General features: G+C 39.0%; 1 protein-coding gene across 6 annotated transcripts in view; it reads left to right on the forward strand.

The window, feature by feature from the left end:
- IQGAP2 (IQ motif containing GTPase activating protein 2) overlaps window positions 1-23,922 on the forward strand; it is a 328,352-nt gene that overhangs the window by 170,550 nt on the left and 133,880 nt on the right. For all 6 annotated transcript variants that reach the window (XM_064273341.1, XM_023545568.2, XM_023545570.2 and 3 more), the window contains 2 exons: window positions 1,389-1,466; window positions 15,452-15,528. In XM_064273341.1, the coding sequence (XP_064129411.1) occupies window positions 1,389-1,466; window positions 15,452-15,528 (155 nt within the window). The remainder of the gene's footprint in view (window positions 1-1,388; window positions 1,467-15,451; window positions 15,529-23,922) is intronic.

Genomic DNA, 23,922 nt, shown 5'->3' on the forward strand with positions numbered 1-23,922 from the left:
ATAGGAACAGCATGGCCTAATGGTTAGCTTTTAGCTGACAGGGCCCTTCCTCTCTCCTCTCCCCTCCCCCTCCCTTTCTGTCTCCTATTCTCCCATCCTTCCTTCTTTTTCCTTCCCCCAGTTATTTCATAGCAGCTAGCTAGTTTCTTCCATTTGAAAAATAATCACACCATCATTAGTCCTGTGTTCCTTACTGGCAGGTATTGGCATAGGGAGGTTTTCAGATCCAGAGAGACCTAATCTTGAGTCTCAGCTCAGCCACCTAGCAGCTATTTGACTTTAGGCAAATCACTTCATCTTTTTGGCGAACGTTTTCTCAACTCTAAAACTGGGAATGATAATTACCTTGTGGGGTGTTTTAAAAATTAATTTATATAAAGTACTTAACACAAAATCTGATCTCAATAAATAGGGGCCAATATTAAAGGGCATAAAAATTTGTCAGATGTTCATTTGCTTATACTTCCCAATTTAGAACAGCAACAAGACTACTTTTTATTAAATAACTATTAGGTTGTAGATGGTCACAGAAGGTGGGCAGAGCCAGACATTCTACCATTGGATATTAATTATATTATAAAACTTGGCTGTAGTTTCCTTTTTGTACCTATATTAAAATTAAAAATAGATTTTTAAAAATCTAAATAACATTGTGCTATACAGATAATTAAGTAAAAACACAAGATTCTTTTAAGTATCTTAATGGTTTATTACCTGATACAACCGCTTAAGGTGCAGGCACCTTAAGACTGTAAAAAAATGACTGTCTGATTAGAACTATAAAGAAGATAAGGGATGTAGAAACGTTTTTATTGAACGGGTAGAAAAAGGTTCTGAAAGGTGTTTTCACCAAAGGTTCATTTCTTGCACAAGGCCAAGATTTGGGTTAAATTATAGGAAGGAGAGATATTAAAAATAACTTGAAATTACAGGATGCTTTTGTTTTTGTCTTTGTGTTTTTCTCTGTTTTCCATATTTTCTGCAGCAACCATATTACCTTCATAATCAGAGAAAAAGCATTTAGTCTTTTTAAAAGTCCTGTTTTTCCTGACATTTATATGGTTCTCAGCCACAGTTGGCAAAATCATGACTTAGTATGTCTGTGTGTGTGTGTGCATGTATACATACATGTATGCACACTTGCCTCACGAGCCATCCTTAGGCATGTGCTAGACATTAAGTGGGCTTACCTGAGAATTCTGGTTGAGAATTACTCAAATGTGTGAACTGTGGAAGCTGCCATGGTCCATCACAAATGGTCAGAGTGTTGCTGAGATGTGGTCTAGCCTACTAGAAAATAATAATCCTGGTAATGAACAAAAGCTATCACAAGTGACTCAGTTTTGGAGTGATCCTTTCTTTCCTTTTTTCTCTTATTTTTACTTTAGAAGTCCGGCCTTCATTTTCGACATACAGATAATACTGTCCAGTGGTTAAGAGCTATGGAATCTATTGGTCTACCTAAGGTAAGCCTTCATATACCATAACCTGAACTGGGAAGGCAAAAGGGGTAGTGTGCAGACATCTTACTTTGAAAAATCATTTGGCAGACTGGGATATGAAGCACATTGCCTTATTGCCCCATGAGTGAGAAATACAAAAACTAAACAAAAATATGAAAAGACTTACACAAAATAATAAATGACAAGAACTCATACTGAGGAGGTGGGGCCAAGATGGTGGAATTGCCAGATGTTTCCTGCGATCCCTCTTAGAACAAAGACCCAAAAAAAAACAAGTGAAACGATTATATTTATGACAAGCTAGAAGCCCCCCTGAACATCAAAGGCAAAGTTAGAAAACAGACTGAGCAGCAGGGGGATAGAGAGACGGTTCAGAAGTGGAGAGGAGTTGCCAGACCTGAATCGCCAGGATCACTCAGGGACCATTCCCAGGAGTGGCTGTGGCAGGCTGGTAGTAGCGTTTGGCCGCAGTTTCCTCAGGGACAAGCAGCCGCACAGTCTGCTTACACCTCCGGAACAAGAGAAGAATGGCGTTCTTAGCAAAACCTAAGTACTTGGCGTATATTTTAATGCGCCCCCAGCCCCTAAGCTGGCTTCAGTGGCTGTTGATTTCCCTGGGCCTGAGATAGGCCCTATTAAGCACCCTGAGCCATCCTCCCAGCCTTGGAGTAGGAATAAATTCACAATTAGGGGAAAAGATAATTTGCCAGCTCCACTAACCGGGGGAGCTCAGGACAGAAGCAGCTCCTGTCCAGGCATAAACGGTCTGTGGACTTTGAATACTTTTCCCCCCTGCGCGATCCTCTGTGGGCCTGTTTCAGAGTAGGCTATTGTTGGCAGACTGCAACCATTTCAACCGTGTGGTGAAGAGGTCGGTGATTGATATTTGACACCACTTTGCTATTAGACAGGGTCTTCACCTACCCACATCAGGGGCCTGAGGACTGGTGGCTCCACTCAGGTCACTCAGCTGCCTACGACAGGGGCCCAAGGATAACTGGTACCTCCCAGTCCTTACAACCAAAAGCAATGGGTGCCCAAGGCCTGTCTTCAGAACCCACTCGCCTGTATGCTGTAGGGAAGAGGGACACACTTTCCTCACAGACACTTGGGGGACGGTTCTTAGCCCCCTGCATTGTTCAGAGCATGACCCCCTGATGTAACCAGATACCAGTACCTACACCAATCACCCCTGCCCCTCTAAGACTGTAGGACAGATCCTGTACCACACACTTGATGATCAGCTACCTGGACACCTGAGCTCAATTCATACAAGAAAAGTGAATGGACACCTAGACTGAAATACCCGATAACAGCTCTAACCATCTGGTGACAGGACGTCAGAGCTCCAAAGGTGAAAATAATCAGTCTGCCTCACTCAAACAACCCATTTGGGCATATTAAAAAAAAAATAAAGGCAATAAGCCAGGATAGAGAAAGCAAACATAAAATAAACTAATGCAATAACTTACAGATGGCTCGGAGGCAACAGTCAATATCAAGTCACATAAAGAAACAGACCATGATTGCCTCAACAAGCTCTCAAAACAAAGAGTCAATGGATCTTCTGCATGAAGGTGCCTTCCTGGAATTACTAGATGCAGAATTCAGAAGATTAATATACAGAACTCTTTGAGACATCAGGAACGACATTAGGAAGGAGATCAGGCAATATGCAGAACAAGCCAAGATATACTACAGATAAAGTAGTTGAAGAAATTAAAAAGGTTGTTCAAGAACATAATGAAAAATTTAATAAGCTGCAAGAATCCATAGAGAGACAGCAGTCAGAAATTCAGAAGATTAACAGTAAAATCACAGAATTCGACAACTCAGTAGAAAGTCAGAAGAGCAGAATTGAGCAAGTGGAAGGCAGAATTGGTGAGCTTGAAGATCAAGCACTTGGTACAAATATATTTGAAGAAAAATCAGATAAAAGAATTTTAAAAAATGAAGAAACTCTAAGAATCATGGGGGACTCTATCCAGAGAACTAACCTATGAGTGATTGGAGTACCAGAACGGGCAGGGACAACAGAAAATACAGAGAGAATCGATGAAGATTTGTCGGCAGAAAACTTCCCTGATATCATGAAAGATGAACAGATATCTATCCAAGATACTCATCGACCTCCACATAAGGTAGATTTTAAAAGAAAGTCATCAAGACATAATCAAACTTGACAAAACCAAAGATAAGGAGAGAATTTTAAGAGCAGTTAGGGATAAACGAAAAGTCACCTAGAAAGGAGAGTCAATACGAATAAGCTTGAACTACTCGGCAGAAACCATGCAGGCAAAAAGGCAATGGGATGACGTATATAAAGCATTGAAGGAAAAAAACTGCCAGCCAAGAATCATATATCCAGCAAAACTGTCTCTCAAATATGAAGGTGAAATTAGGACGTTTCCAGATAAACAGAAGTTTAGGGAATTCGTAAACACCAAACCAGAACTACAACAAATACTAAAGGGAGTTCTTTGCTGAGAAAATCAATAATATCAGGTATCAACCCAAGACTAGAACACTGGACAGAGCAATCAGAGGTCACCTCAGACAGGGAAATCACAAAAATAAATCAAGATTAAAAAAATGCTCAAAACAGGGAAACAGTGATGTTATTATGTAAAAGAAGACAACATTTAGACAGTAAAGAGGGACTAAGATATGTACTCATAGATCTTTCATATGGAGAGGAAGACAAGGGGATATAAAGAAATAAAAGTTAGGTTTAAACTTAGAAAAATGGGGTAAATATTAAGGTAACCACAAAGGAGACTAACTGTTCTGCTCATCAAAATGAAATACGAGAAAAAAATAGAGACTCAGCAGAGACAAAATCAACAACAACGAATAAGAGGAAAAGACGATATATAAAGATAAACCATTCAGCACAAAAAGTTATGAGGGAAAAAGAAACTGTCAACAGCACACAAAAAAAGACATCAAAATGCCAGCACTAAACTCATACCTATCTATACTTAAGCTGAATGTAAATGGACTAAATCCACCAATAAAGAGACAGAGAGTGGCAGAATGGATGAAAAAACACGATCCATCTATATACTGCCTACAAGAGACACACCTTAGACTTAGAGGCACAAACAAACTAAAACTCAAAGGATGGAAAAAAATGTATCAGGCAAACAACAATCAAGAAAGAGCAGGAGTGGTGGTATTAATTTCTGACAAAATAGACTTTAAAGTTAAATCCACCTCAAAGGACAAGGAAGGACACTGTACAATTGTTAAAGGGACAATATACCAGGAGGATATAACCATATTAAATATTTATGCACACAATGACAGGGCTGCAAGATACATAAAACAAAGTAACAGTATTGAAAAGTGAGATAGACAGTTCCATAATTATGGTAGGAGACTTCAACACACCACTTTTGGTGAAGGACAGGAGATCCAGAAAGAAGCTCAATAAAGACACAGATGATCTAAATGCCACAATCAACCAACCAACTTGACCTCGTAGACATATACAGAACACTTCACCCAACAGCAACCAAGTATACTTCCTTTTCTAGTACACATGGAATATTATATAGAATAGACTACATATTAGGCCATAAAGCAAGCCTTAGCAAAATCCAAAACATCAAAATATTACAAAGCATCTTCTCTGACCACAAGGCCATAAAAGTAGAAATCAATAACAGAAAAAGCAGGGAAAAGAAGTCAAACGTTTGGAAACTGAAGAATACCCTGCTCAGAAATGACTGGGTTATAAAAGACATTAAGGATGAAATAAAGAAATTCATTAGAATCCAGTGAGAATGAAAACATTTCCTGTCAGAACCTATGGGACACAGAGAAATCAGTGCTCAGAGGTCAATTTATATCAATAAATGCACACATCCAAAAAGAAGAAAGGGCCAAAAACAAAGAATTATCCCTATAACATGAACAATTAGAAAGAGAGCAACAAAAGAAACCTTCAGGTACTAGAAGAAAGGAAATAATAAAAATTAGAGCCAAACTAAATAAAATAGAAAACAGAAAAACAATTGATAGAGTTAACAAGACCAAAAGCTGGTTCTTTGAAAAAATTAACAAAATTGATAAACCATTGGCCAAACTGGCAAAAGAAAAATGGAAGAGGAAGCAAATAACCCAAATAGGAAATGAGATAGGCGATATTACAACAGACCTAACTGAAATTGAAAGAGTCATATCAGATTGCTACGAAAAGTTGTACTCGAGCAAATTTGAAAACCTAGAAGAAATGGATGAATTCCTAGAAACACACTACCTACCTAAGCTAATACAAACAGAGGTAGAACAACTAAGTAGACCCAAAACAAATAGAAGAGATTGAAAAGGTAATCAAAAAACTCCGAACAAAAAAAAGCCCTGGCCCGGACAGCTTCACAGCAGAGTTCTACCAAACTTTCAGAGAAGAGTTAACACCTCTACTACTAAAGGTATTTCAGAGCACAGAAAAGGACAGAATACCACCAAACTCATTCTATGATGCCACCATATCCCTGATACCAAAACCAGGTAAAGACTCAAAACAAAAAAAAAAAGAATTACAGACCTATATCCCTCATGAACTTAGATGCAAAAATCCTCAATGAAATTCTAGCAAATAGAATTCAACAACATATCAAAAACATAATTCATCAGGACCAAGCAGGATTCATACCAGGTGTGCAGGGATGGTTCAACATTAGAAAAACAATTAATGTAATCCATCATATAATTTGGAAACCCTGGCGGCATAGTGGTTAAGTGCTACAGCTGCTAACCAGAAGGTCAGCAGCTGGAATCTGCCATGCACTCCTTGGAAACTCTATGGGGCAGTTCTACTCTGTTCTATAGGCTTGCTATGAGTTGGAATCAACTTGACACACTGGGTGGGTTGGGTATCATATAAATAAAACAAAAGACGAGAACCACGTGATTTTATCAATTGATGCAGAAAAGGCATTTGACAAAGTCGAACATCCATTCATGATAAAAACTCTCAGCAAAATAAGAATAGAAGGAAAATTCCTCAACATAATAAAGGATATTTATACAAAGTCAACATCATCCCAAATGGATAGAGTCTTTTGAAAGCATTCCCCTTGAGATCAGGAATCAGACAAAGATGCCCTTTATCACCACTCTTATTCAACGTTGTGCTGGAGGTCCTGGCCAGAGCAATTAGGCTAGATAAAGAAATAAAGGGCATCCAGGTTGGTAAGGAAGAAGTAAAAGTTCTCTATTTGCAGAGACATGATCTTATACACAGAAAGCCCTAAAGAATCGTCTTGAAAACTACTGAAGCTAATAGAAGAGTTCAGCAGAGTATCAGGATACAAGATAAACATACAAAAAATCAGTTGGATTCGTCTATACCAACAAGAAGAACATTGAAGGGGAAATCACCAAATGAATACCATTTACAATAGCCCCCAAGAAGGTAAATACTTAGGAATAAATCTTACCAGATTTGTAAAAGACCTATACAAAGAAAACTATAAGACACTACTGTAAGAAACCAAACGAGACCTACATCAGTGGAAAAACATACCTTGGTCATGGATGGGAAGACTTAACATTGTAAAAATGTCTGTTCTACCAAAAGCAATCTATAGATACAATGTAATTCCGATCCAAATTCCAACAACATTTTTTAATGAGATGGAGAAACAAATCACCAACTTTATATGGAAGGAAAAGAGGCCCCAGATAAGTAAAGCATTACTGAGAAAGAAGAACCAAGTGGGAGGCCTCACTCTACCTGATTTTAGAACCTATCATACCGTTATGGTAGTGAAAACAGCCTGGTACTGGTACAACAGGTTCAAAGACGAATGGAACAGAAGTGAGGACCCAGACATAAATCTATCCATATATGAGCAGCAGATTTTTGACAAAGGCCCAAAGTTAGTTAATTGGAGAAAACATAGTCTTTTTAACAAATGGTGCTGGCATAACTGGATATCCATTTGCAAAAAAATGAAACAGGACCCATACCTCACACCATGCATAAAAACAAACTCAAAACGGATCAAAGACCTAAATATAAAATCTAAAATGATAAAGATCATGGAAGAAAAAACAGGGAGAACACTAGGAGCCCTATTACACAGTATAAAAAAACGTTACTAACAATGCAGAAGAGAAACTAAATAACTGGGAGCTCCTAAAAATCAAACACCTATACTCATTGAAAGACTTCACCAAAAGAATATAAAGATTACCTACAGACTGGGAAAAAGTTTTTAGCTATAACATTTCTGATCAGCGTCTGATCTCTCAAATCTACGTGATACTGCAAAAACTCAACCACAAAAGGACAAATAACCCAGTTAAGAAATGGGCAAAGGATATGAACAGGCACTGTGCTAAAGAAGACATTCAGGTAGCTAACACATACGTAGGAAATGCTCACTATCGTTAGCCATTAGAGAAATGCAAATCAAAACTACAACGAGATTCCATCACAAAATAATAAATGTTGGAGAGGTTGTGAAGAGACTGGAACGCTTATACACTGCTGGTGGGAATGTAAAAAGGTACAACCACTTTGGAAATAGATTTGGCGCTTCCTTAAAAAACAAGAAATAGAATTACCGTATGATCCAGCAATCCCACTACTTGGAATATATCCTAGAGAATTAAGAGCCTTTACACGAACAGATATATGCACACCATGTTCATTTCAGCACTGTTTACAGTAGCAAAAAGATGGAAGCAACCAAGGTGCCCATCAATGGATGAATGGATAAATAAATTATGATATATTCACAGAGGGGAATACTGCGCATGAATAAAGAACAACGATGAATCCATGAAACATTTCATAACATGGAGGAATCTGGAAGGCATTATGCTGAGTCAAATTAGTTGCAAAAGGACAAATATTGTATAAGACCACTATTATAAGAACTGGAGAAATAGTTTAAACAGAGAAGAAAATATTCTTTGTGGTTACAATAGAGGTGAGGGAGGGAGCGGGATTTTCACTAATTAGTAGATTAGAACTATTTTAGGTGAAGGGAAAGACAACATACAATACAGGCAAGGTCAGCACGACTGGACTAAACTAAAAGAAAAGAAGTTTCCTAAATAAACTGAACTCTTCGAAGGCCAGCGTAGCAGGGGCAGGGGTTTGGAGACCATGGTTTCAGGGGACACCTAAGTCAATTGGCATAATAAAATCTATTCAGAAAACATTCTGCATCCCACTTTGGAGAGTGGCTTCTGGGGTCTTAAATGCTAGCAAGCGGCCATCTAAGATGCATCAGTTGGCCTCAACCCACCTGGAGCAGACGAGAATGAAGAACATCAAAGACACAAGGTAATTATGAGCCCAAGAGGTAGAAAGGATCACATAAACCAGAGACTGCACTGGCCTGAGACCAGAAGACCTAAATGGTGCCCAGCTACAACCGATGACTGCCCTAACAGGGAGTGCAATGGAGAGCCCCTGCGGGAGCAGGAGAGCAATGGAATGCAGACCCCAAACTCTTGTGAAGAGATCAGACTTAAGGGTCTGACTGAGACTAGAAGGACCCCAGAGGTCATGGTCCCCAGACTTCTGTTAGCCCAAGACAAGAGTCATTCCCAAAGCCAACTTTTCACACAGGGAATGGACTGGACTATGGGATAGAAAATGGTACTGGTGAAGAATGAGCTTCTTGGCTTATGTAGACACATTAGAGTATGTTGGCATCTCCTGTCTGGAGGGGAGATGGGAGGGCGGAGGGGATCAGAAGCTGGCCGAATGGACTTGAAAAGAGAGATTGGAGGGAAGGGTTGTGCTGTCTCATTATGGGGAGAGCAATTAGGAGTATATAGAAAGGTGTATATAAATTTTTGTATGAGAGACTGACTTGATTTGTAAACTTTCACTTAAAGCACGATAAAAATTAGAAAAAAAAAAGACAAAAAAGAAGAACTCAGAGTGAGGTATGTACACAGATTGAGAGCAGCCAGGTGTGTGTAAATTAAGATCTGAAGAGGCTACAGCCAGTAAATAGGTAAATAGTTGATTATAGAAACCAGCTCCCTTTTTTGTGTTGGTGGAGATGGTTAATGTTCTTGGCTGCTAATGGAAAGGTTGGAGATTTGAGTCCAGCCAGATGCACCTCAGAAGAAAGTGCCTTCTGAAAAATCAGCCATTTAAGACTCTTTGGTTTGGTTCAACCGCTATGGAATGCAGTATGGCTCTTCCTTAAAAAGCTAGAAATAGAAATACCCTATGATCCAGCAATTCCACTTCTAGGAATATACCCTAGAGAACTGAAACTACTGACATAAACAGATATATGCACACCTACCTTCATTGCAGCATTATTCACAGTAGTAAAAAGATGGAAACAACCTAACTGCCCATTAACAGATGAATGGATAAACTGTGGTACATACATGATGAAATACTATTCAACCTTAAAGAATAATGGTGAGTTTTCAAAATATACTGTAACCAAAAACCAAACCTGCTGCTGCTGTTGAGTCGATTCCAACTCATAGCGACTCTATAGGACAGAGTAGAACTGCCTCATAGGGTTTCCAAGGAGAGGCTAGTGGATTCGAACTGCCAGCCTTTTGGTTAGTAGCTGAGCTCTTAACCGCTGTGCCACCAGGGGTCCAAAATATACTATAACTTGGATGAATCTAAAAGAGAACATTGTACTGAGTGAAATGTGAAATAAATCAATCACAAATGGACAAATGCTATATGATCTCGCCATTATAAAAAGACAAGAATAAGTGTACATACAGAAAGCAACATTCTTTGATGGTTACCAGAGATGGGAGGGAGAGGGAGGGGAAATCACTTTCTATATAGCAGACACTTGTTAGTTTTGGTGATGGATAAGGCAATACCGAGTAATGGTAAGGTAAGTCAGCACAACTTGACTAAGGTAAAAGAGGACATTATTAAGAAGTACACAAGAATAAGGGATGATTCTGATAAAAGCCACAACATATACAATTTTGCAACAGTAATACCAACCAAAAAATATGTGTGTGGGTGCATAGGTAGATATGTATGCTTATAAATGTGTGGGTAAGCGCATATGAATATATGGGTGTGCAAGTATAGATTTCTGTGGTTAAATATGTACACGTTTGTGTGTGCTGCATACATATTCATATATAAAATAAAACACATAGGAGACACAATTGTGGATGCTTCCTAGACATAACTAAATACCTCGTGGGACTGGGTTACTGGGTTTGAGGGCTTAGGACCATAGTGGGTGGGAGGACTCAGTCGATTAGCATGACATAGCCCATAAAGATAATGTCCTGCGTCCTGTCCTGGTTTGGTGAGTAGCATCTAGGGTCTAAAAGCTTTGCATCGGCCATCTGATATACAACCTTTGGTATCTGCTTATCTGGAACAAAAGAAAAATAAGGAAACCAAAGACTCAAGAAACTAGTCTAGGGAACTAGTAGTCTACAGGAACCACTGCCTCACCTACCTTAAGAACAGAAGTAGGTGCTACCACCACCAACCGTTCTGACCAGGGACACAACAGATGGTCCCAGGTACAAAGGGAAGAAAATGTAGAACAAAACTCAAATTCCTAAAAATGACCAGACTTAACTGGACTGATAGAGACAAGGGGGACCCACGAGACTGTTGCCCTGGGATACCCTTTAAACTTGGACCTAATGCCGCTGCTGGAGGCCACCTATCAGCCAAAAGACAGAGTGGCTCATCAAATAAATAATATCACCCATGAGTACTGTGCTCCTCTAAACAAACATCTGAATGAGTCATAACGGTCAACATTTACCCTAGAACAAAGATGAGAAGGTAAATGGGGACAAATAAACTAGATTAATGGAAACAGAACAACCAGAATGGAAATAATGAGATGCTGACACATTGCGAAAAGTGTAACCCATGTCAGTGGATAATATGTATAGAAATTGATAAGTGAGAACCTAACTGATACATAAATTTTCTCAAAAATCACAACAAAATATTTCTAAAAAGCCTTGGGGTACACACTTCTACTGTAACATATATGGCGTCGCCATGAGTCCTAGTCCACTCACGGCAGTGGGTGTTATTTATATTTAAAAGATTCTAAGTTTCGCTGTTATATATTGTATCACTATAACTTACTGTTATAAATTTACTTTCATAAATTATTATAATAAATTACAGTATCACTTTAAATTTTAAAGTCTAGAGGGTTATAACTCTTAGTGCCGAGATAGATTTCCAAAATGCTTTGATTTCAAAGCTCATTCTGCAAATATTCAGTGCTTATTAGGTTCAAAGAGCAGGCACTTCTAAACCTGTGAAGGAAATGGTCAAGTTGGGGAAATGAGGAAGTAAATAATTACATTTGGCAAAAACTATTGTTCTATCTTTTAAACTTTTTATTTTGAATTAATTATAGACTCATAGGAAGGAAGTTTCAAAAATAGTACAGAGATTGCTGTATACTCTTCCTTCAGCACACAGTGGTGACATATAATTATAGCACAGTGTTAATTTGACATCAATTTTTTACTGTTAACCAGTCTACAGGCCTTACTCAATTTCCATCATTTTTTACATGCATTCATTTGTGTGTACTTAGTTCTATTCAATTTTATCCCATGAACAAATTTGTGGAACCACTACTACCATCAATATACAAAACTGTACCATCCCACAAAGGAAATCCCTTGTGCTACTCCATTATAAAGGAGCCCTGGTGGCACAACCGCAGCCCTGGTGGTGCAGTGGTTAAGGCATTTGGCTGCTAACCAAAAGGTCAATGGTTCAAACTCACCAGCTGTCCCTCGGGAGAAAGGGGTGGCAGTCTATGTCCATAAAGATTTACAGCCTCGGAAACCCTATGGGGCAGTTCTATTCTGTCCTATAGGGTCACTATGAGTCAGAATCGACTCGATGACAGTGGGTCTGATTTAGTGGGTAAATGGGCGTAAAGGAAGAAATTCAAATAGGATTTATCTGTATGAAGGTGGTATACATCAGATTAGGATCATTTCCTTATGTTTGATAGACTTAATTTAAATCTTTTCAAACTGTGTGGATGTTGGGCTGGGTTTCCTTTGATTATGGGCCAAGCAAGTGATAATATATTGCAGATTCCATTTTAACACTGATTTTTATTATGATATTATTAATACATTACATTGCTTGGATGACAGACTAACATGGACTGAATTGACTGAAGTATTTGACAGCCATTAATTCCTTCATTCGTCAGTATGGCGTCGCTGTGAGTCAAAAAATTGACTCGACAGCACCTACCATCAATCAGCAATGAACCATAAGTTAATTCCATCTTCTTACCAAAGGAAGACACATTCATAGTGATTTTCTGGGAGAAATATAAGGGTTCTCATTTAAAGAAAAGGGAGGAGGGAGCTGGCCAACAATATGGTCGGATGTGAGGTACGTTTGTTATCTTCTTGCATAATAGAATCCGAGCCTAGGAATACTCCTCAGAATTGGGAATCCTCTTCTGGTAGACGCTTGAACCGCAAACAGGTTGAAAAAAGTAGAAAAGACCTTTGGAATGTCTTAGGCTACAGGCATTCCTTTAAATGCTTAGTGACTATACATTTGTAGCTCAAAACACTTGGCTTCTTTCTTGCTTTTTTTGTTTCATTTTTTTTTCCATGTCCAGTAGAAAATTGCATTTGAGTAGTGTCATGGATTGAATTGTGTTCCCCCAAAATATCTGTCAACTTGGTTAGTTCACGATTCCCAGTATTGTATGATTATCTACCATTTTGTCATCTGATGTGGTTTCCCTATGTGTTGTAAATCCTACCACTATAATGTTAATGAGATGGATTAGTGGCAGTTATATTGATGAGATCTACAAGATTAGATTGACTGCTGCTTCCATGGCTGTTGATGGTGGATCCACAATCAACAGCCACGGAAGCAGCAGTCAAGAAATCAAAAGACGCATTGCATTGGGCATATCTGCTGCAGAGGACCTCTTTAAAGTGTTGAAGAGCAAAGATGTCACCCTGAAGACTAAGGTGCGCCTGACCCAAGCCATGGTATTTTCAGTCACATCATATGCATGTGAAAGCTGGACAATGAATAAGGAAGACCAAAGAAGAGTTGACGCCTTTGAATTGTGGTGTTGTCCAAGAATATTGAATATACTGTGGACTGCCAAAAGAACGAACAAATCTGTCTTGGAAGAAGTGCTGCCAGAATGCTCCTTAGAGGCAAAGATAGCAAGACTGTGTCTTACATACTTTGGACATGTTGTCAGGATGGATGAGTCCCTGGAAAAGGACATCATGCTTGGCAGAGTACAGGGTCAGCGGAAAAGAGGAAGACCCTCAACGAGGTGGACTGATGCAGTGGCTGCAACAATGAACTCAAGCATAACAACGATTGTAAGGATGGTGCAGGACCGGGCAGTGTTTCATTCTGTTGTGCATGGGGTCGCTATGAATCGGAACCGACTCCACGGCACCTAACAACAACAACAACAATCAAGATTAGGTAGTGCCTTAAGCCAGTGTCTTTTGAGATATAAAAGAGAGAAGCCAGCAGAGAGACATGGGGACCTCATACCACCAAGAAAGCAGTGCCGGGAGCAAAGCGTGTCCTTTGGACCTGAGGTTTCTGCTCGGAGAAGTTCCTAGTCTAAGGGAAGATTGATGACACCGATATTCCTACACAGCTGACAGAGAAAGCCTTTCCCTGGAGCTGGCGCCCTAAGTTTGGACTTCTAGTCTACTGGACTGTGAGAGAATAAACTTCTATTTGTTAAAGCCATCCACTTGTGGTATTTGTTATAATGGCACTAGATAACCCAGACAGGTATCAAGTGCTACCATATGGTACGTGATTTATTCTTAGTTTTCTGTGTCAAATTTTATAAAATACTTGCTGACAGCAAGTAATGTAGGTATGCTTATATTAATCTTAGAAATTTCCAGCCTAATTGTTCGTGTTTTGGTGCTTAGGTGCCCCATCCTAAGCTCTGTTTTACCAGGTTTTTACTTTCAAGCTTACAAAGAATAGTGGAAATGTGTATTAAAAACTTTAATGTTCAGATTTCTCAATCCCATAATTGCATATTTAGGTTTTTCTCCAAAAGAACTAATCACATGCTCAGAAAGTTCAGGGATGTTCATTACAGTGATTATAATAGGGAAAAAATTGGGAGTGAAACAAATATTTAACCTTGGAAACTGGTTAAATTATGGTCCAAAAGTATGAAAGAAGAGCATCCATTAGAAATAATGTTTTTATAGAATAGTGAAAGCAATGAAACATAGTCTTGTTCTATTTAAATTTTAAAAACATGTTTAAAAGTATGTACCATTTTGTTTTCACACACATATAAACATGATCAGAGATGCACATCAGAAAAAAGCTTGGAAGAAAATACACTAAGATGCTAAAAGTAACTTTTTGGGAGGTGGGATTATAGTTTTTGGGTTTTTTTTTTTTCTTTTCTTTTTTCCTTTATGCTTTGCACATTTTCCAGATTTTATCTGGTGAAGATTATTGCTTCAGTCGGGGAAAAAAAAACCTGTGTGTGAGTGTGTGCCCACGTGCTTACAGAACTGTGTAGCCAAGTTTTTATTGTTTAGCAATGTAATAAAATGGCCACAAGAAGGACACCCTTCTCAGGCCCTTGGGACCTCTGAGTAGTCCCGTGAGTGAGAGGGCTTTGGAAGTCAGACTCCTCTACACCCTCTTGGCACCACCTTCACTTCTCCCCACCCTCGACCCCTGGCTAACACCATGTGAAGTGAAGCTGCCACCAGTGCTGTGGAGTCAGCCTTCTTGAAGTGGCAGGCAGTGAGCCCCACCATTCTCCTAAGAGCCACTAGGAGGGGAGCCGCCAGGCAGGGGATGCAGCGATTGGTCCGTCTGCACAGCAAGATGCAGCATATACTAAGAGGTTCGCCTGTGTTGAAACAAATACGGAATAGCAGAGACAATCAAAGTAGGGCTGTTTGGGAGAAGTTAAAATAAAGGTGAAAAGTAAACCATAATAAACTCATCGTTTCTTTTTCAGATATTTTATCCAGAAACCACAGACGTCTATGATCGGAAAAACATACCAAGAATGATATATTGCATTCACGCGCTGAGGTAGGAGAAAAGTACAACTATAAGACTCTCTAGGAGGTGGAGTTAAATAAAACTACAACTCCAATTTTAAAATAGAGATCTCGAGTTACTTTAATAGCCTGAAGAATTTTTTATTAGACTGAGTTCTTTTGAATTTGCTGGCATAAAAATTAATTGCTACATAAAAACCATCCTTGAACTTGAAAAATATTTTCTGATTTTTTTTTTTACCTAGTTCAAAAATAGAAACCAGGAAATCAATGAAAGATCTTTATGTATAATGAGGAGACAATTTAAATAGAAACTTCTAGGAATTCAATAGTAATGTGGTACCATATTCTTGAGTTGTAATCTAGTTTACACCATGTAGCCAAAATACATCAAATGGACAGCTTTCATAGTTATTATCATTTTGGTTTTGATACTTCAAAAACGATTAAGAAAATTGGAGATAAGGTCGGTTTCTTTTGACCTTTTGTTCAACAGAAGTTGTGCCCTAAAGATACAGAAGAAATGCAGAAATTGCTTCAAATTAGTCAAATCAAGACACTCTTTGTTTTAAAGCAATTATTGGATAAGTACTGAATTTTTGACAATTCTCCTAGTTCACGGACTATTTATATTATTGACCCAGAAGAACATGATTTTTAGATAGAAAGGATTCTAAAAAGTCCAGTTTGTAGCTCTTGTCCTGTGTGCACACAGGTAATGATTGGGAAACTTCTGTCTAATTAAATTTTAAATTTCTTTTAGAACATCTGCCTTGTGTTTCTGTCACCAGCAGTCATTTTCCTGGCAGGTTCCTCTGCCTGAGGTTTATAGTAACTTCTTCCTGGCTCTTTTCCTCTCCAAAGGAAAAGGTTTCTATAATAATTCATTCAATACAGGTCTTTCAGAGAAAAATTTGGGTTATGTCATATAATTTAACTTTTTCCCCTAGTGGGAACTTAGGAGGTGACTTTGGCAAATGACAGTTGCTGGAAATGTAGACCAAATGTAGTTGCCTTTCTCTGATTTTTTTTTTTAATTCTCATGATTTAGAACAACTGGGTTTTTTGTTTGGGGAAAAAACCATCTCAGTGCCTGCCCCCTCATCTATGGCTAGAGTATCATTATGCCAGCAGGTTTTCTAAAATCTGCTTGCGCAAAAGTGCTTATTTTGAGAAATATTTTTAAATGTGTTACCCAACATTCTTTATCAGATATTTTGCAAGGGCTTACCCTTAACACTATAGTTAGTACCATCTTTGTGACCTGCTAAACCAGTTACCCATTAGTTAATGTCATTATCATACCAGTGCATTATAGTGCTAATCTCCGTAGTGCTTGCAGGGTGCACTGTATAAGCTTAAATTGATTTTCTGAAGTAGACACCTGGGACGGTAATGTTAAGCAGCTTATGTAAAAATGGTGTGCTAAGTTCTTTTCTGATGAAGTCGCTGTTCTAAAGATGTTATATAGAACTGCACTGAGGCTTACAAATACATGTTTGCCATAGTTTTAACCATGGCATGAACAGCTTGGTAAACAATGAAAAAGTGATTTCTTGTTTATTATTGCCACTTGGTGTGATATTTTCTAGGACTTTTTTTTTTTTTTTCTCAGTTATTCAATTAGTCATCGTGAAAGTCTCCATTACTTTTACACATCATGGAGCAGACACCTCTTGGGTTGTGTTATTCACCAGGTCTGCTCTGCAGCAGGATCTTTTCTCTTTGAAAGCAATGTTTACTTAATAAGCAGTGTTCCCTGAAAGAACTGGCTTTATTTTTCACAGTTCTAAGCTTATTGCATGGCTGCCTGTCAATGTGGAGCTGGGAACCCCCAAGCGGACCAAAAGTTTTTTTCTATGAAAACTTTTTCCTGCTATGATTTAGAATGCAGTGAGTCACTGAAATGAGGCCAGTATTCTGTTCTGTTGGGCAAGACACCTTTGGAAGCTGGGCAGCAGGATCCTTTAATATGTGCAGTGCCCTTACTGCAGAGTTCGAAGTGATGCTGGGAATGAACAAACATGTCTTTAGCGATTATATCCTGGCTGCAAATACAGCAACATTGCTGGTGTGGGAAGCTGTCATTACCTGGTAGGGAATTAAGCAGGCCAGATGTTCTGATTATAACCCAGAAACCAGGAGGGCAGGTCCCCCAGGTAGCTAAGCTTACTAGGCGCCTTCTTCCTGCCCCAGCCTGTGGGCCTGGCTTGGTCTGTAGAGTTCACTGTTGCCCCTGACCTTGGCCCTGGAGACTTGTCTTCTGTCCCCTGTCTTCCTGGCTTGGATTTAACTATCTGATCAAGATCCCCTGGGCTCCTGCCCTTGCTCCCTGTTTGCATCTGTGTTTCCCTTTTACTTTCCTGCGTCTCACCTTTGCGTCTTATTTCTGACCACAGACTCGTTGCCTGACACTGACTGCTCCCTTTGTCAGTTTTCTCAAGCCCAGGCTCCAATTAAGGTCACCACAGCAGCCCCACAGGAAATTCTCAAGCTTTACCTAATGCAGACAGACTCGTCTTTATGATGGGTGGCATCATTCTTTTTCAAAGAAATGTTTGTCATTTTTTTTCATATTAAAGAAAAAATAAGTATATACTCATTGTGGGAAATTCAGAAGGAATGTAAAAAAGCTTAAGCACCTACTATCTCAACATCAAGTGAAAACCACTGTTAGTATTTTGATGTCCTTGAACTTAATATGAGTATTTGACATATTTTCCTTGCGTGACTTCTTTCAGAATGTTATAAAGTCTGCGCCATGAAAAGCAACCAGTTCAAGAAGTCAGAGCTCTGCTAACTAGATACTATTGCTGGTTTTGGGGTTTTTTTTTTTCTTTTTTTTTTATGTCAGGAGGCTCTTCATCCATGGAGAGGAACATTTGATGCATTTTATTTAATGTATAATTTTATATTTGTAATAAACAATATTAAAACAATTATCATATATTTAAACATTATTTATAAAGTTGAATTCCCTTAAACTACTTAAACAATTAAATTTAGTAGAACTGATGTTTTCGTACACTTCAGATACCTTCTTGAACCTATTTTAAATAATCCACACTGCAGGCTTCACTCATTTCTCTGTGATTTGTACACTAACTTTTACTCATCTTAAGATTATAATAATATTTTTTTGATACCATCCTAGAGTTGACATGATTTACCAGCACCACAAGCAAAAGAATACCCCTTCAAACTTGGGGTGGTCACAGATCTGGTTTCTGACTAATCCACTGACCATCAGTTGACAATCATACGTGGTGCTCACTGGCTTGGTTTCTTTTCCTAAGGTGATTCAGACTCTGGCCATCGGGTATGAGGCTGAGTTTCCTCGTTAGGATTGACTTTACATGTTAAATTGATCAAACATTTTTTTAAGTGCCTGGCCTTCAAGTGGGTTTTTATTTACACTCATCTCTCTCCACCCATCCACCCACCTCCATCACCCTGAAATGATTTATTTCCCAAGTCTCGCTTGGCAGGTATTATATAACCCATTGTCCTGTCATAATGATGTATTGGTTTGATCTGTTAGTGTTATTAAAAGCTTATGTGTGCCTTTTTAATATTTTCTTGAAATTAGTTGGGCTGTCTAGAGGTTTCCATGTTGCAGGAGAAGAAGGATTAACTCTGAATAGAGCTTTTTAGGCCATTTAGCTGATTTATCACCAAGGATTGCATTTCTGGGTCCTTTCTCTGCTCTATTATTGTGACCATCCGTGTTAGACCCTTTTCCACCTGACTATTTTTGTGACCACCTATGCTCCTCAGGACTTGGCTTATGTTGGGACATTTCCTTTATTTTCTGAGACTATTTGACTTAGAGTTCCTGGTCTTTATTCTTTCCTGTAGTCTGTGTACAGATAGCACATATCTCTACTCTGTAAACAGCACCCATGTGTTAATACCACTCCCCAGCTTCTTAAATCAATAAAAATAATTCTGCGTGTCCTGTTTTATTCACTCTATTTTATTGCAACTTTTTGTATAATTTATAATTGTTTTCTTTCTATATTGTTGTGAACATCTAGCCTTTCATAGACTTTACTAAGATTAGTATCTTCTTTTTTGATGGGTCAGATTGCTTCAGTTTGGTCAGCGGGAGCCCTTTCTGGCCAGCTCCTTTATGCCTGTAGCACTGACCTGACCTTCTTTAAAATATTCTTGCTTCGTTGTTAAAACACAATGTTCTACACCTATCCTGAGTGTTCCTGCTATGTTATTCTTCGGTGCCATCGAGTCCATCCCGACTCATAGCGACCCTGTGCACAAAAGAACGAAAAACTGCCTGGTCCTGTGCCATCCTCACAGTTGTTGCTATGCTTGAGCCTATCGTTGCAGCCACTGTCAGTCCATCTTCTTGAGAGTCTTCCTCTTTTTCACCGACCATCTACTTTACCAAGCATGATGTCCTTCTGCAGGGACTGATCCCTCCTGATAACATGTCCAAAGTATGTGAGACAAAGTCTCACCATCCTTGATTCTAAGGAGCATTCTGGTTGTACTTCTATCCTCCTATAAAACATGCTGTCTACTACTGTTTACAAGGCATCCTTTTAAAGTCAAGTGAGATTTTTCCAGTTATTAGGGTGCTGAATTTTGTTTTTCTTAATATGTAAAGTTAATTTCACCATTAAGAGTCTGTTACACTGCCAACCAGAAATCCCTGTGTTGTGTAAATGGTTAATGTGCTTAGATGCTAACTGAAAAGAGGTTCAAATCCACCCAGAAGAGCCTCAGAAGAAAGTCTTGGTCATCTACTTCTGAAAAATCAGCTCTTGAAAATGCCTTGGAGAGCAGTTCTACTCTGACACACATGGGGTTGCCATGAGTTGAAATCAACTCCACCACAACCGGTTACAATGCAAACCACAAGCTGAAAATATGTCTGCCTTTCCTTTGCTTGAGGATTACTGTTTCTGCCACAGATTATGTAGCTACCTACAGGTTGTCCCAGCAGTCATGTTTTCAAATGCAAGGCTGAAATGACACACAGTTGGGGCTTGCATTTGTGAAAATGGCCGTGGCAGACTGACTTCTGATTGACCAGCTATTCTAACTAAGCACACAGACTGCTTTGTGGGGAAGAACCCCTCCTACCCAACCCTCTTACTGTAAGTGGCTGCTTTGCTTGTCAGGTTGCCTTTGAACCTGTTCTGCCAGGTTTTAGTGCGTAACTTTCCCATGTTTTATACCCCATTCTCTTAAGATTTTTTTCCTTCCTAGGAAACCAGTGGACTATTAATACGGCATTTAAGTTGTATCTCTGACAGATAACATATTTACATTTATAAATAAGCTTTCCAGAGATACTTCTTTAACCCAGTGGACAGCCTCTGTCTAATCCTGTGTTCTCTGGAGGGACACCAGAAGATAAAGGTGTTTGGGATTAAGGTGAGGAAAGCAGTTGTACCTTTCCATATCTTTCACATCACTCCTTTTTCAAAATTCTCCCCACTGTCCGCAGTCCTCTCCCCCATCTGTATTAATATTATGGCTATACCTTTCTGTCTATGAGATTCTAAGCTCTTTGAGACTGACTTGTGTCTTGTTACCTAACACAGCACATACACCATTGCTTCCAACCTGAAGCTTCTAGAGTTTGTATTTTTAAGTTTTCAGGAGGCTTCACTGAACTAATTTCCCCATGATAAGATGGCCTCAGTACCATCAGTTCCTGATCATATGCTACCTCTTGAAATGGTTGAACATCCGCTAATTCTTTCTGGTATAATGACTCTGTGTATTCCTTCTGTCTTCTTTTGATGCTTCCTACATTGTTTAATATTTTCCCCATAGAATCCTTCACTATTGCAACTCAAGGCTTGAATTTTTTCTTCAGTTCTTTCAGCTTGAAAAACGCTGAGCGTGTTCTTCCCTTTTGGTTTTCCACCTCCAACTCTTTGCACATGTCATTATAATACTTTGTCTTCCCGAGCCGCTGTTTAAAATCTTCAGTTCTTTTACTTCATCAATTCTTCCTTTTGCTTTAGCTGCTCGACACTAAAGAGCAAGTTTCAGAGTCTCCTCTGACATCCATCTTGGTCTTTTCTTTCTTTCCTGTCTTTTCAATGACCTCTTGTTTTCTTCATGTATGATGTCCTTGATGTCTTTCCACAACTCGTCTGGTCTTCAGTCACCAGTGTTCAATGTGTCAAATTTGTTCTTCAGATGGTCTCTAAATTTGGGTGGGATATACTCAAGGTCATATTTTGGCTCTCGTGGACTTGCTCTGATTTTCTTCAGTTTCAGCTTGAACTTGCATATGAGCAATTGATGGTCTATTCCACAGTCGACCCCTGGCCTTGTTCTAACTGATGATATTGAGCTTTTCCATCATCTCTTTCCACAGATGTAGTCAATTTGATTTCTTTGTGTTCCATCTGGCGAGGTCCATGTGTAGAGTCGGTGTTTATGTTGGTGAAAGAAGGTATTTGCAATGAAGAAGTCGTTAGTCTTAAACAAAATTCTATCATTTGATCTCCAGCATTGTTTCTGTAACCAAGGCCATATTTTCAAACTACTGATCCTTCTTGTTTCCAACTTTCGCATTCCAGTGACCAGTAATTATCAATTCACCTTGATTACAAGTTCGATCAATTTCGGACTGCAGCAGCTGATAAAAATGTTCTAGTTCTTCATCTTTGGCCCTGGTGGTTGGTGCGTAAATTTGAATAATGATCATATTAACTGGTCTTCCTTGTAGGTATATGGGTATTATCCTGTCACTAACAGCATTGTATTTCAGGATAGATCTTGAAATGTTCTTTTTGACGATGAATGCAATGCCATTCCTCTTCAAGTTGTCATTCCCAGCATAGTAGACTATATGATTGTCTGATTCAAAATGGCCACTACTAGTCCATTTCAGCTCACTAAAGCCTAGGATATGGATGTTTATGCATTCCATTTCATTTTTGACGATTTCCAGTTTTCCTACGTTCATACTTTGTACATTCCAGGTTCCAATTATTAATGGATGTTTGCAGCTATGGAAGTAATACACAGAGTCATTATACCAAAAAGAATTACTCGATGTTCAACCATTTCAAAAGGTAGCATATGATCAGGAACTGACAGTACTGAAGGAAAAAGTCCAAGCTGCTCTGAAGGCATTGGCGAAAAACAAGGCTCCAGGAATTGATGGAATATCAATTGAGATGTTTCAACAAACAGATGCAGTGCTGGAGGTGCTTCTTCGTCTATGCCAAGAAATATGGAAGACAGCTTCCTGGCCTTCTGACTGGAAGAGATCCATATTTATGCCTATTCCTAAGAAAGGTGACCCAACCAAATGTGGAAATTGTAGAACAATATCATTAATATCACATGCAAGCAAAATTTTGCTGAAGATCATTCAAAAATGGCAGCAGCCAGGGAGCTGCCAGACATTCGGGCTGGTTTCAGAAGAGGACGTGGAACCAGGGATATCATTGCTGATGTCAGATAGATCCTGGCTGAAAGCAGAGAATGCCAGAAGGATGTTTACCTGTCTTTTATTGACTGTGCAAAGGTATTCAGCTGTGTGGATCATAATAAATTATGGATAACATTGCAAAGAATGGGAATTCCAGAATACTTAATTGTGCTCATGAGGCACCTTTACATAGATCACGAGGCAATTGTTCCGACAGAACAAGGGGATACTGATTGGTTTAAAGTCAGGAAAAGTGTGCATCAGGGTTGTATTCTTTCACCATATCTATTCAATCTGTATGCTGAGCAAATAACCTGAGAAGCTGGACTATATGAAGAAGAACGGGGCATTAGGATTGGAGGAAGCCTCATTAACAACCTGCGTTATGCAGATGACACAGCCTTGCTTGCTGAAAGTGAAAAGGACTTGAAGCACTTACTAATGAAGATCAAAGACCACAGCCTTCAGTATGGATCATACCTCAACAAAAAGAAAACAAAAATCCTCACAACTGGACCAATGAGCAACATCATGATAAACGGAGAAAAGATTGAAGTTGTCAAGGATTTCATTTTACTTCGATCCACAATCAACAGCCATGGAAACATCAGTCAAGAAATTAAAAGACGCGTTGCATTAGGTTAATCTGCTGCAAAGAACCTCTTTAAAGTGTTGAAGAACAAAGATGTCACCTTGAAGACAAAGGTCCGCCTGACCCAAGCCATAGTATTTTCAATCACATCATATGCATGTGAAAGCTGGACAATGAATAAGGAAGACCAAAGAAGAATTGACGCCTTTGAATTGTGGTGGTGTTGAAGAATTTTGAATATACCAAGGACTGCCAAAAGAACGAACAAATCTGTCTTAGAAGAAGTACAACCAGAATGCTCCTTAGAAGCAAGGATGGTGAGACTGAATCTTACATACTTTGGACATGTTGTCAGGAGGGATGAGTCCCTGGAGAAGGACATCATGCTTGGCAAAGTATAGGGTCAGGGA

This window comes from Loxodonta africana, chromosome 2 (assembly GCF_030014295.1).
Source record: "Loxodonta africana isolate mLoxAfr1 chromosome 2, mLoxAfr1.hap2, whole genome shotgun sequence".
Classification (NCBI taxonomy): domain Eukaryota; kingdom Metazoa; phylum Chordata; class Mammalia; order Proboscidea; family Elephantidae; genus Loxodonta; species Loxodonta africana.